The 13,012-nt window shown below is 47.9% G+C and overlaps 1 protein-coding gene across 4 annotated transcripts in view; it reads right to left on the bottom strand.

The window, feature by feature from the left end:
• Ank1 (ankyrin 1) overlaps positions 1-13,012 on the bottom strand; it is a 176,127-nt gene that overhangs the window by 50,407 nt on the left and 112,708 nt on the right. For all 4 annotated transcript variants that reach the window (XM_076913909.1, XM_076913908.1, XM_076913912.1 and 1 more), the window contains exons 7-16: positions 12,738-12,836; positions 12,120-12,218; positions 11,732-11,830; positions 6,737-6,934; positions 5,406-5,504; positions 4,898-4,996; positions 4,271-4,369; positions 2,983-3,180; positions 2,007-2,105; positions 1,310-1,408 (exon numbers count right to left, since the gene is read on the bottom strand). In XM_076913909.1, the coding sequence (XP_076770024.1) occupies positions 1,310-1,408; positions 2,007-2,105; positions 2,983-3,180; positions 4,271-4,369; positions 4,898-4,996; positions 5,406-5,504; positions 6,737-6,934; positions 11,732-11,830; positions 12,120-12,218; positions 12,738-12,836 (1,188 nt within the window). The remainder of the gene's footprint in view (positions 1-1,309; positions 1,409-2,006; positions 2,106-2,982; positions 3,181-4,270; positions 4,370-4,897; positions 4,997-5,405; positions 5,505-6,736; positions 6,935-11,731; positions 11,831-12,119; positions 12,219-12,737; positions 12,837-13,012) is intronic.

Raw genomic sequence — 13,012 nt, 5'->3', positions numbered from 1 at the left:
CAGGAGTAAGTCAACATCTTAGCTGGCTGTGTGCTGCCTCTGCACAGTGACGTAGGGCTTGCTACCACAGGAGGCAGGAATAGGGACGGAGCCTGAGGAGACAAGAGCTTCCTGAGACATGCTGTGTGCACAGGAGATGGATGCTGTGAGTTGAGGTAAGCATTATCCTGAGCAGGGAAAACAAACTGAAGCCATACATGGCCTCCTCTCCACAGGTGAGACTGGCATGTGTCCCCTGACATACATAGTGACCCACCGGATGACTCTCTCATGGTGGGCAACACGGAAGCTCTAAATCCTTGTCAGAAGGAAGGGCTCCCAGCGCAGGAATTGTGGATGTCCCTTCTATGCTGGCAATGACTCTCTTTTCCTGGCCACCATCCTCACAGTCTTCTCCTGCCTCTCACAGACACAAACCCCACTTTGCCCCAAGGGTAGTCTGGTCTTGGATTTCCCTTCCCTGGTCTCACAGGATCATGGAGTCTTATACTTAGCAGCATATTTCAGAGGCCAAATACACAATCAATGCAGAATATGTAGGAGTTTCTCTCCATCACAATGTCTCTACTCAAAAATCGAACTAAACCAGAGTGACCCTCATACTGAGGTGAGACTTTGCTTCAAGGTCCAGAGAGCTCTTGGGAACCCAGATATCCCTCCAGGCTTCTGTACTCAGCACCAGAACACTTGGAAAACAGAATGATATATCCAGTGGGTCCCAGTCCCATGGAGTGGAATCTCTGAGAACAAGGCTTGTGGCTCTGGAAGACATGCATGCACTAGGCCTCTGCATATCAGTGTACAAAATACGGTTGACATGTAGCTGATGGAGATGGGGACATGTGGGGCATAAATCAAATTCCACCTTCAAAGGGACCTTCTGACAAGAGACTATTACCCACTTCCCATCTACAGAGAACCCTCAGATAGCAGCAATAATCCTGCAGTTGGTTTTTATGAAGGTGTGTTGACGGGTCTGTGTTTACAGAGTCAAATGCAAAACCTCTGAGGTTGCCTAAAACCAGCAGTTCTCAACCCGTGGGTTGTTACCCCTTTGAGAGTCAAATGACCTTTTCACAGGGGTAGCATATCAGCTATCCTGCATATCAGATATTTACAGTACAATTCATAACACTTGCAAAATTACAGTTATCAAATAGCAACACAAATAATTTTATAGTTGGGGGTTACCATAACACGAAGAATAACAGACAGCACACCATAACACACAACATGCATTAAAAGGTCGCAGTGTTAGGAAGGTTGAGAACCACCTCTCTAGACAGAAGCAGGTAGGAGCCTTACTTACCCAAGCAGGGCTGTGCGGGGAGCCACCTCGGGGAAGGAGAAGCTTGACGATGTCCAAGTTGTTGTGATGGACGGCCACATGCAGGGGGGTCAAGCCATTCTGCAGAGGGACAAAGGAGAGGAAGGTGAACAGCTTCGCATCTGTGAGGAACCATTTAATCAACCAGGATCCACTCCGCAATTCATGACATGGCTTTTACAAGAACTACCCATCCCAAACTGGCCTGGCGGGGCATTATAGTTCAGTGATAAAGCATGTTCAAACACCAGATTTCATTTCATCATAACAAAAGGGAAAATAAATCCCTTTCATTTAAGGCTGGGGATATATGGCTCAATAGTAGAGAGGTTGCCTAGCATACACTCTTAGTGCTGGGTTCTATTGTCAATATTGTAAAAAACCAATTAAAAAAAAAATCTGCCTAAAGCCAGTCTGGAAGGAGAACCATTGAAAGACAGCTGGAGCAGGATCTGGGATCATTTCTTCATCCCCATCCCTGTGAGGAAGATGGGTCATGGGATCATCACACTTATTCAGAGAAGGTACCAGGTCCTTCTAACGGACAGGCTGTTTGTCAGGATTGCTTTATCCAAAGACCATGCTTAATGGAAGTCTGTCCAGCCAAGAGAAGTGATTCCCAGGGGGGAACTCTGTCCCATTTCCTCTAACCCGAGAGGAGAGGAAAGCTCAGATTCACCTTTCCGGCCGCGTTGGGATGTGCATCACGTTCCAGCAGCAGTTCTGCCAGCCGTACCTTCCCATACTTGGCAGCCACGTGGAGAGGGGTAAATCCTTTCTGAGGAGAAACACAGGCCATCAGGACCATGTGAGACACAGCTGCTGCCCCAGAGAAAGCGTGGTTAGGACTTGTCCTACCTTAACCAGCATGGGCGTGCCAATGGGACAGAAAGGCCTGAGGCTTTTGACCCCTGCAAGAGGCTGCAAGCCTCTACAATAGGGCCTGGACAACTCTTATAGGGGAAGCAAGAGAAAACTGCCTCCGATATTATCAAATGGTTGTTGGCTCAGGCAGGGGCTCTTTTATGTTTGTTTTGTTATTGTTCCCTTGGAGACAGACTTAATATGTGGCCTAAGCTGGTTTTGAACTCCAGATTTCCTTGCTCTGTTCTCTGAAGTCTCATGGGACCACAGGTGTATACCACCATGTCCACAGCTCTTACCCATTTAGTTAGTTAGCTATCGGTTGTAGCTTGGGAGAATGCACAGGCCAGGTAAGCACTCCTCTAGCAAGCTGCTGTCCAGCCCTTGGGCCCTTTGAGCCTTCCTGTACGTCAGGAACCTGTCTGATTGGTCTACAGCTAATGCCTAGCACCTTTACTGCTGCAGGAGAAACAGAAGAAGCCTGGTTGGAGCAAAGACAGATTGCCCCCTTTCTGCAGATGACACAACAGGCCCATGGCCACAAAGAAGGTTAAATGGGGATCCCCTCAGCCTATTGTTTCTTTAAAAATACATGGGGTTTGTTCTTGTTTTGTTTCTGGTTTTGGTTTTTTTGAGAACCAGTCTGGCTATGTTTTCCAGGTTGTCCTAGAGCTCCTGGGCTCAAGCAATCCTCCTGTCTCAGCTTTCCAGGTACCTCAATCACAGGTGGGCCACTAAACCCTACAGGTCTGTTGCTCTCTAAGACTCAGAACAGTGGCTGTACGCTGTACCTTGGTCATGCAGGCTTGGGATGCCTCCTTCTCCAGCAGGGCCAGGGCTGTGTCCACGTGACCCTCACGAGCTGCGGTGTGCAGGGGCGTGTGGCCAGCAGTGGTAGCCAGGTTGGGGCTGGCACCATTCTCCAGCAGGAGCGTCACCATGTTCGTGTGGCCAATTCGAGCAGCACAGTGAAGCGGTGTCTGGTCATCCTGGGCCATGGAGTGAAAGCATAAAACTGGACACATTAGCCTTTCCAAGTCCGACTCTGTATTATTTCACAGGGCGGGAGATGAGGACCAGACCTTGCGAGTGACTCACAATGAATAAAATGATCTGGGATTTCTTCCAGTCTTTAGTTTTTACAGAAACCAACATGCTCTAGTTCACTGGGTCCTTACAACTCACCAGCCTCAGGATGGTTGCTACCTAATTGCCCAAAGGTTCAGCTTCCCCAGTTGTGAGTGGGAATTGTAACATTATTTCATAAGGCTAGAGTTCAGATCAACAGCTAATGGAGACAAAGGGTTCCCAGTGTTGGTCAAAGAAAAGATATTCAGTAAACTGATTGTTATTCTGAGGCCCTGTCTCCTATTACCACAAGCAAGCCCTGTCTCCCAGGCTCCTTCTGCCTGGTGTGCTCGTTCATGTTTGAACTCTGCTTTGATGTTCTCTGTGCCAGCAATCATGGGGTTCTGAATCACCAAAGGGGAAAGACAGCCATTTATCCCTTTTCTACAACTTCCAGCTAGAGCTCCTGATGCAGGGGCTCCACGGATGAAGTATCTGTTACTGGGTCCAAGCAGAGGAGCTCAATGGAGCCTGTCACCCACAGAGACCTGGTCTTTGCCACACAGCCTGTCAACTTGCAGACTTGGTAGCCGATCTTATGGTTTATTTGTCATCGAATATACAAAAGAGAATCCTGCTTTTCTAGACCCGGTGATGCCTGGCTGACTTTCCCCTGGTGACACCATCTTACGGGCTCCCTTCCTCCAGCCATCACATTTACCCAGTAGCCCAATAATTGCTGCAGGATAGCCCTGCTCTCTGGGGATAGCCCTGCTCTCTGGGGATAGCCCTGCTCTCTGGGCTTCTGTTATTCTACAGAAGCACCACTTTCATACAAAGATACCCGCTGTCCCTCCCAGAACTACAACAAAGCAGAGCCTCAGCTTTCAGTGTGACCAAAATGGGGGTGACAGTGATTGTGAGCCCCAGGCTGCAGATGAGAGTGACTTCCTTCACCAGGCTGGGGTGGCCTGCTCCTCAGCACCTCCCTTTCCTGTCTGCAGAGCTCACCTTGGCCTTGGCATTGGCTTTGGCTTTGTTCTGGAGCAAATATTTGGCCACTTCTGTATGCCCTGCTCGAGCTGCCATGTGCAATGGGGTTTCTACTTTCTGCAAAATAAACAAAATTATAGAAGTGTTAACACGTGCTGGGGTTGCAAAGGATACACGCTGAACTCAGAGCTACCTGGGCTCAGTAGGATTTTGTCCAAGAGCTGGCCAGCAAGTCTCTGTCTCTCTTCCTCTCTCTTAGTACTCTAGGTATTTGTGAAAGTAAGCCTCAGAGCGCACGAATATTCACACGTGCAAATGCGTTTCCAGAACGCACTTAGAGAAATTCCAAGATAAAACTCCAAAGATGTACAGATGTGTGACGAAGTTAACTGAGGGAGCATCAACTGAGTCGAATGTTCACCTCACACCTGATGCCTTTGCTATCCTGAGAACACCATTACTGTAGGTGCAGAAAACAGGGACCCCTTCCACAGTTCCCCTCAGAGCTATGGACTAGAGCCAAAAACCCTCAGACAGTAACATGTACAATGTTATATGATATATCTTGTGCAACATATAGGATGTTACATGTTCCATCTTATATCTCTTTAACATTTTTGATTGAAAACCATTCCAAGAACTTACCACATTGGACACATTGGGTGATGCTCCCCGCTGCAATAAGGTCTTCACAATAGGAAGGTGGCCCATGAAGGAGGCTACATGGAGAGGTGTCAGGCCAGACTAGAAGAGACAGAGAGAAGTGTGCTGAGCAGGAGCCTTCCCCACACAGAAGCCCAAGCCACAGTATCTTATACCCTTCTGTTGCTGGGGAGCTCCAGAAAGGGCTACCTGAGAGAACAGACTTAGACCAGGTGGACTTGTTTTTAGGAAAATGGCCACAGGGATGATAGCACTGGCAGAAAACTGTTACCACTTTACAGTTCAAACGACTGTTTCTCACTTTGGAAATTCCTCTTGCCTATGAGTCCTCTTGATCCAGCCCTTATGGGAAATGCTGGCACATACATGCACATGTACACATTCACGCACACATGCACACATGCAGCCACACATAGCTATGAAGAATAACGATGTAAGGCAATGGAGGGGAGCCCAGGCTGAAGGCACACCTACATGTTCCTTCTCCTACCTCAGTGACTGCATCGATGGAAGCTCCTGTCTTCAACAGCAACTCCATGACACGTATGTGGTTCTTCTTGCAGGCGATGTGTAAGGGCGTAAAACCATTCTGCATCCCATATACAAAGTATAAAAAGATCAGAAACTTACACAGTAGCCAAAGAACTGGAAAAGGATCCTACCCTTTGACTTAGAGGAGGTCCTTCCCAAGCCCACCAGTAAGCACCCATAGACAAAGGGACAGATCATGTCAGTTCATGAGCTGATAACCAACAGGGGTCCCTTCTTTTTATAATCAAGTGTATTTTGAACATGATGCTTGGAAACATTTTGAAAATTCTACCACATTTCTGGATACACTAAACGGGTACTTTTTAGAGGCAAACCACTCTCTTTCTATTGGATATCAAGTGAAATGGATTCTGCTCTGTTGCAATAGAGCATGCTGCATAGTACATGCATGTTGCATTGTGTATGTTACATGGCTTGCCCCTCCACATTCCAGGGGTTTGACTGCTAGCATCTTCATGGGGCAGTGCTTCTCAAACAAGTTCAGATTTGGGGGGTGAGCTTGTAGCCATGTCTTTGCTGTCACAGGTAGGGAAACGGGGCTCCTATCAGTTGAGGGGAGAGGCCAGAGATGGCGCTAAACACCCTGCAACAGTTAGGACAACACATTCCAAACCCAGCACCAACAGCCCCAAACTTAGGAAGCTGCGGTGGCCCCGGAGTCTGGGCTCTGCTCAGTGCAAGCAGGTTTGAAGAAGTGAATGATCTACCTTTTGCCTCTGGAGGTTACCTGCCCTTCAGTTAGCTCTCCTCTGAGAAAGGCCACGTGTGATGCAAGAGTCCTGGACATGCTCTATGGATCTCTGAATCACCCTGGTGGCCTCTAGCCCAGGAAGGAAGGTGAGGAGCACAGTCCCAGGAGGACCCTGCCTTAGTTCTGAACTTGTTGCCCTCCCAGGGCTGTGGCCACAGTCCCTTTAAGAGGAGAGATACAGAGCTCAAACTAGTCCTCAGTCCAAAGCAGGATGAAGGCGAGGCCTGCTTTGAAGATGTTACTGTCTCTCAGCTCTGAGTCTGGCTGGGGTCCCTGAATCCACATGCAAGCCATAAACACCAATTCCAGTGTCAGATCTCCTGGGTAAAAACTTAAGTGGACCTCAGCTTGTTGGTGAAGGTACGGTCACAAGCACAGAAGGCCACACCCAAGGGATATGGATTTTACTATAAAAGTCCCATGCCCTTGCCTATGGTTCTGCCCCCAGCTGCATCCATGCAGCTCCGGCTTCCCAATACGCTCGCCCCAGCAGCTCTCCTGCAGTAGCCCCTTCTCACCAGGGCTCTGGAGTTTGGCTTGGCCCCTTTATCCAAAAGAACCTTAGCCACCCTGTGGTGGCCACAGTGGGCTGCCACGTGGAGAGGAGTCAGGTGATCCAAGGTGATGTCATCTATCTCTGCATTGTATTGCAATAGAAGTCGGACACAGTCGAGGTGGTCTCCCTGAGCCGCCATGTGGATTGGGGACAAGCCATTCTGGAGGAGAAAGAGTAAATTAGTGATAAAGCGTCTGGGGGTAGAGCATCAGATTGAACACAGTGATGGCAGTGCCACTTCCTCCTTCTTGTCTACACCGTTCTTCCGTGTAGATCCCAAATGAGCTTGGCTCTGGTGAAATGTTCTCTTCCCACCTCGCTGAATCCTCAAGCCTCTCCAACCAGGCCCATATCTTCCATGAGGCCTTCCCTGACCATCCTGTGGTCACCTCCTTGGGTTTTGCTGAACTGTACTGTTTACCCAGTCTGACCTTCTAATTTGTAGTCACCATCTTGGGTGTATTTTTCTCCTAAGTTACAAGCTCCTGGAGACTACAACTCTGCCTCAAGCTTTCCAAATACCTACAGAGACCAATAAACTCATACAATGCATGTGGTGAACCTTAGTTGATGTGTCTTTGAGTGGGATAAAGGATGACCAAACAGGCCTTAAATCTCTCTAAAAATTTTGAGGTGGGAACAGGATATTTTCATCAGAGCCAAGCTCATTTGGGATCCTTTGATTGAAAAACATTCACTTTATCTATAGTGCCTGTTTGTAGGATGGTGGGCAGGCATGTTGGTACCGCGGTGTCTGCATGGGAATCAAAGCTTCCTGGAGTCAGCTCTCTCTGTCTACCAGGTGGGTCTGGGTGGTTGAGTCCAGGTTGTAAGTCTTGGTGGGAAGAACCCTTACCCACCAATCTATCTTACTAGGCTGGATATATTCTGTTTCATTTATTTTGTTTTGTGTGCTTAATTGCACGCATGCCTGCATACATGTGTGTACGTGTGCGTGTGCGTGTTGTATGCGCATGTGTACCCACCTTTGCATATGCGCAGAGGCCAGAGGAAGATGTTGCATGTTATATTATTCTCTGCCTTAGTCCCTTGAGACGAGGTCTCTTACAAAACCTGGACCTAAACTGGAGGCCAGAAGACCCAGGTGATCCTGTCTCTGCTCCCCACAGCCCTAGGATTACATTTAGCTTTTTTGAATGGGTAATGAGACCCAAAACCTCGCGTTTGTATAGCAAGTGGTCCTAACCACTGAGCCATCTTTTCCAGCTCTAGGAGTTGGTTCTAAATCCCTCTCCTTTGTCCCTAACAGAAACATGTCTGTGATTGTAAATGGACCTGTTTTGTTTTGTTTTGTTTTAGACATACTGTCTTAATTCATCCCAGTCCAGAGGACACAGAGAGAGCACTGCATGGCCAACTAACTAGCTTTTCCTTAGACTCGTGTCCACACACGAGGCTCCAGAGATGAGCCTCTTCTATGGCTTCTATTGGCATTTACCTGGAATGGCTTTATGTATTTTTAAAACTTCGCTCCTACGTGTCCTAGGCTCTGAAGACTTTCTGAAAGCTTGACTCTTGTCCTTTTAGTGGCGAGGATGGTAGAAAGGGGAACCGGTTTAGAGCAAAACCAGGCAAACTGAAGCTGTGGGCCAAATCTAGCATGTCATTTGGGTTTGTAAATATTCTTTTGAGATTTCCTCTAATTTTTAGTCAGTCTCTCTCTCTCTCTCTCTCTCTCTCTCTCTCTCTTTCTCTCTCTCTTTGTGTCTGTGTATGTGTGTGTCTACAAATGTATGCTGGTGCCCACAGAAGCCAGAAGAAGGTGTTGGATTCTGAAGCTGTAGTTACAGGTGGTTGTAAGCCACCTGACATGGGTGCTGGAGACTGATCTTGGGTCCCATGCAAGAACAGAAAGTGTACTTAACCACAAAACCATCTCTCTAACCCACAGATAAAATTTTATTGGACCACAGTCACTTGTTTGCATATTGTCCGTGGGTATTTTTCTGCCCCATTGGTAGAGAGTTTAATTACAGCAACGAAATTGTCTACAAAGCTAAAACTTATTTGCTTATCTGAGGTTTTAGACAAAAAGTTTTCTGACTGCTAATCTAGATAAGCTCAAACAAGAAGTCTTACTACCAGAATGGCAGGTCCTAAGGCATATCTCACATGGACTGTCGCAGTTAGAATCAACATTTCTTTTACAGAATTGACTGATCCTGGGTCTGTATGACGATTCCTATCCTTTGTCAGTGTGTCTGGATTTACAATCACTATGGAAACATCTCCAGTATATTTGAAGGTGTTTCTAGAAAGGTTTAAGTGAGAAGTGAAGACTCACACTAGATATGGAGGGAACCATCCCAGGGGCCGATTAGCTCCTGCATTCATCTCTGTTTCCTGACTGTGGATTTAGTGTGACCTGCTGCCTCATGCTCCTACCGCCATGACGGGCTTACAACTGAACTGTGAGCCCACCCAAACTCCCCCTTCCTGAACTTGTCATCTATTTTATCTTAGCAACAAGATAAGTAACTAGCACAGAAAAACTGCTACCAGGAAGCACATGCTTTCTGTGATAAACCTGACACATTAATTCCCAAGCCTTTGGAACTTGTTTGCATGAGAATGTGGTAGGTTTTGGAGCTTCAGGCTAAAGAAGCCCTAGAATGCTATAAATAGGGCTTAATGGAACATGCAGGTGGGAGTTTGGAAGCCCAGAATACTAAGCAGACCAGAATACAACATGCGGTGTCGGAGAGGAACACACACCCTTTCGTGTTTTATTCCGCCAAAGAGTATGACTTCTTTCTACCGTGTACTGAGAAGCTGCCTGAGACTGAATGCAAAGTAATGGCCAAATCTGTTTAGCTGGAAGAAATGTCAAAATAGGCTAGCATTCAGGCATGTCACAGTTATGCTCGCTGTCTTATGCAGGCCTATAGTGAGAGAGGACAAGCAGCAGAGGAGAAAGATAGAAAATGTGTGGATAGGAAGGAAAAGGATAATAGGAAATGTGAAGGTGTAGGCAGGGGCCAGCGAGACGGCTCAGCAGTTAAGCGCACCAAACCCACTGTCCTTCCAGAGGCCCTGAGTTCAATTCCCAGCCACCATGTGGTGGCTCACAACCGGCTGTAATGAGTTATGATGCCCTCTTCTGGCATGCAGGTGTACATGCAGATAGAAAATTCATATACATTAAATAAATAAATAAATAAATAAATAAACAAATAAATCTTTTTTAAAAGATGCAGAAAAATGGTGGAGAGAAAGCAGAACGTAACTGTTAAAGAGACTAACGCCATTTAAAAAAGGCTGTGCTCCAAGAATAGAAAGAGGCCTCCAGGGCAAGAGGCATCCATCTTTGGAAAAGCAAATGTTTTTGAAAGGGGAGGGTCTGAACAGAGGATGCCTCTGAACAGGGGGTTTCCCTACTCACAACTTTCTAAGAAGCAGCCTGTGTTAATGCCAACTGTGCTCCAGTTGGGAGGGTCTTGGCTCTGTCCCAGGCCGGCAGCAGAGCCTGGCAGGGTTGGCCATGTGTTAGTTTTATAGACATAAAAGATGCAAGATGAAGGGGGTCATGGAGTCTTGTTCACCATTCTAGAGAGCACTGAGGCCAAACAGTGTGTGGCAGGGTCAGACACTTGGCACGGAGACCCTGAGCCGCCATTGCATAAAATTGTAAAGATGAAGTGTTGGTGGCCATGTAGGTGTCCTCTGAGGAAAGCTGCAGGCTCTGAGGTAGCGCAGCCTCAAGACAGGCTATGTGTGCTGTAGGCAGAGGGGCTGGAGAGGCAAGGACTTGTAATCTCAACATGAGCCCAGACATTGGACACAGCTGTAGGATTTTGTGTCTGCCCTGCTGGGATCTGGTCTTGGTTTAGTCTGATTTTTCCTTGCTTCTGGAAGGGGATGCTTACTCTGTGCCATGGCTTGGTAGAAGTGTGTAACTTGTTATGACTGTACACGGATCATGGTTAAGAGACTGTCTTGAGTCTCAGAAGAGACCTGAGACTCTGCACTCCTTTTAAAAAATGCTTTAGGAGCTGGAAAGATGCCTCAGTGTCTAAGAGCATTTTGATACCAAAGACCTACCTGGTAGCTCATGACTTGAATTGGTAACTGTAGTTCTGGGGGGATCTGACAACCTCTTCTGACCTCTGTGAGCACCAGACACACACATGGCGTACAGACACACATACAAGGGACTATTAAAGACTGTGAGGCTAGCTAGAGACAGACATACATACAGGGACTATTAAAGACTGTGAGGCTAGCTAGAGACAGACATACATACAGGGACTATTAAAGACTGTGAGGCTAGCTAGAGACAGACATACATACAGGGACTATTAAAGACTGTGAGGCTAGCTAGAGACAGACATACATACAGGGACTATTAAAGACTGTGAGGCTAGCTAGAGACAGACATACATACAGGGACTATTAAAGACTGTGAGGCTAGCTAGAGACAGACTGCACGTGCTTTCGCATTATGGAAATGAGCCTTTGGGAGCAGAGACGGAATGTTACCAACACTGAAAGCAAAGAGCTTGGGTGTCAGGCTGACAAAGGGTGGAGCTGAGATGACTAATCTCCATTATTGTCAACTCATCTGGATGTGGACTCTCCCCACATATACAGGTGTGTTCACGAGGGTGTTTTCCAGAGAGGTTTATGAGAGGACCCCTTGGATGTGCGTGACATCATCCCTTGGACTGGGACCCCAGACTGAATCAAAGGGAAAAGGTCAGCTGAACAGCAGAATTCATCTTTCTCTGTTTCCTGTTGCAGCTGTCATGTGACCTTCCAGTCCTGCTGCCCTGACTTCATCACCACGAGGGACCGACCGTGATCCCTAAAACCGTGACCCCTAAAACCCCTCTTTCCTTAAGTCACACCCACAAGCTGTTTTGTCACAGCAAAGAGAGAAGTCCAGCTGACTTGGAGAATGGCCTGCAAGATGGCATGCCTGAGAAGGAGCACGCACCTTGGTTTTGGCTTGGATGGGTGCCCCGTGGTCCAGCAGGATCTCTGAGATTCTCACGTGTCCATTCCGAGCTGCACAGTGGAGCGGTGTCAATTCATCCTTTATAAGACAGTGAAAACCAGAAAGCTCAAAAGGCAGCCATCCATGGCTACGTGGTGCAAGTCCATCTACAGAATTAATTCTTCCCAGGTGTGGAACCTCTGAGATTGCTTTCAGGCCAGCTTGGGGTTGCTCAGTTTTGACTGTCTTCTGGTGCAACCAGTTGCAGTACACTCACTCAGTGAGGCAGGGGTGGGGGACACATCGATCATTTGAGAGCCTATTGCCTGGTGAGACTCAAGGGCAGACCTCACCCCCTGTCCTGGCCCTGAAGGCTGCTGGCACCTACCTTGGTCCTTGTTTCTATCTGAGCCCCTCGGTCCAGCAGGAGTCTCACCATGATCACATTTCCCCTGCGGGAGGCGATGTGCAATGGAGTAATTCCATTCTGGAGAAAGAAGTAGGGGATGGTCAGAGCCAGTGCTTCTTCGGAAGTGTACACACCAGCGACTCCCTCGCTCCTGACCCATCTCCTGACTGCTGCAGAACAAGCAGCCACTTTAACTAAGGGAGTACATCTCCCCTAAGGGAGAGTCGGGGTCTGTTGGACCTCATGGCTCTGTAGCTAATCATAGCAAGCTGACCAAGCCCACATCCCCCAGAGCAACATAGGAGATGGGAAAGAAGCCAGTCATTTGCAATCATCTCCTGCCTCCTGCATTCACCTGAAGAGCAGGCACATGGAGCTTTGAATTTTCTCCAGACCAAGCTGGTGAAAACGGAGAGACAGATAACCGGTAATCTCCTAGCAGGGGGGCATAATAGACACAGGAACTCTGGCCCCTATGCATCTCTGAGGCACAGGTGGACTCCAAGACACTGGAGAGAGTATGTGTGAGAGAGGCTAGGGCACCCCAATTCTAGACACCCTAGACTCTGGACAGTGTGCAGACTCCAGTGAGGTTACCTGAGGTGTGAAGTTGACGCTGGCTCCCCGGTTGAGGAGCAGCTGGGCCACGTTGAGGTTTTCATAGTGAGCTGCGATGTGGAGGGGCGTGAATCCCGTCTGGCACAACAAAGGGGGGAGAAACACACGTAACATACCAGCACCTCTGTCCCAGAACCAGCCCGGGGGTTCTAAACACATTATCAGGGACACAGGACCCAACACACAAAGCAAGCTTCAACCTATGGCAATATCTAAGGAAGGGGTCAGGAGATGCCCTCATGGCAAACTGTATC

Source organism: Arvicanthis niloticus, chromosome 16 (assembly GCF_011762505.2).
Source record: "Arvicanthis niloticus isolate mArvNil1 chromosome 16, mArvNil1.pat.X, whole genome shotgun sequence".
Taxonomy (NCBI): Eukaryota; Metazoa; Chordata; class Mammalia; order Rodentia; family Muridae; genus Arvicanthis; species Arvicanthis niloticus.
The sequence above is the reverse complement of the archived record's forward strand: the minus strand, read 5'-3'. Positions and strand labels throughout refer to the sequence as shown.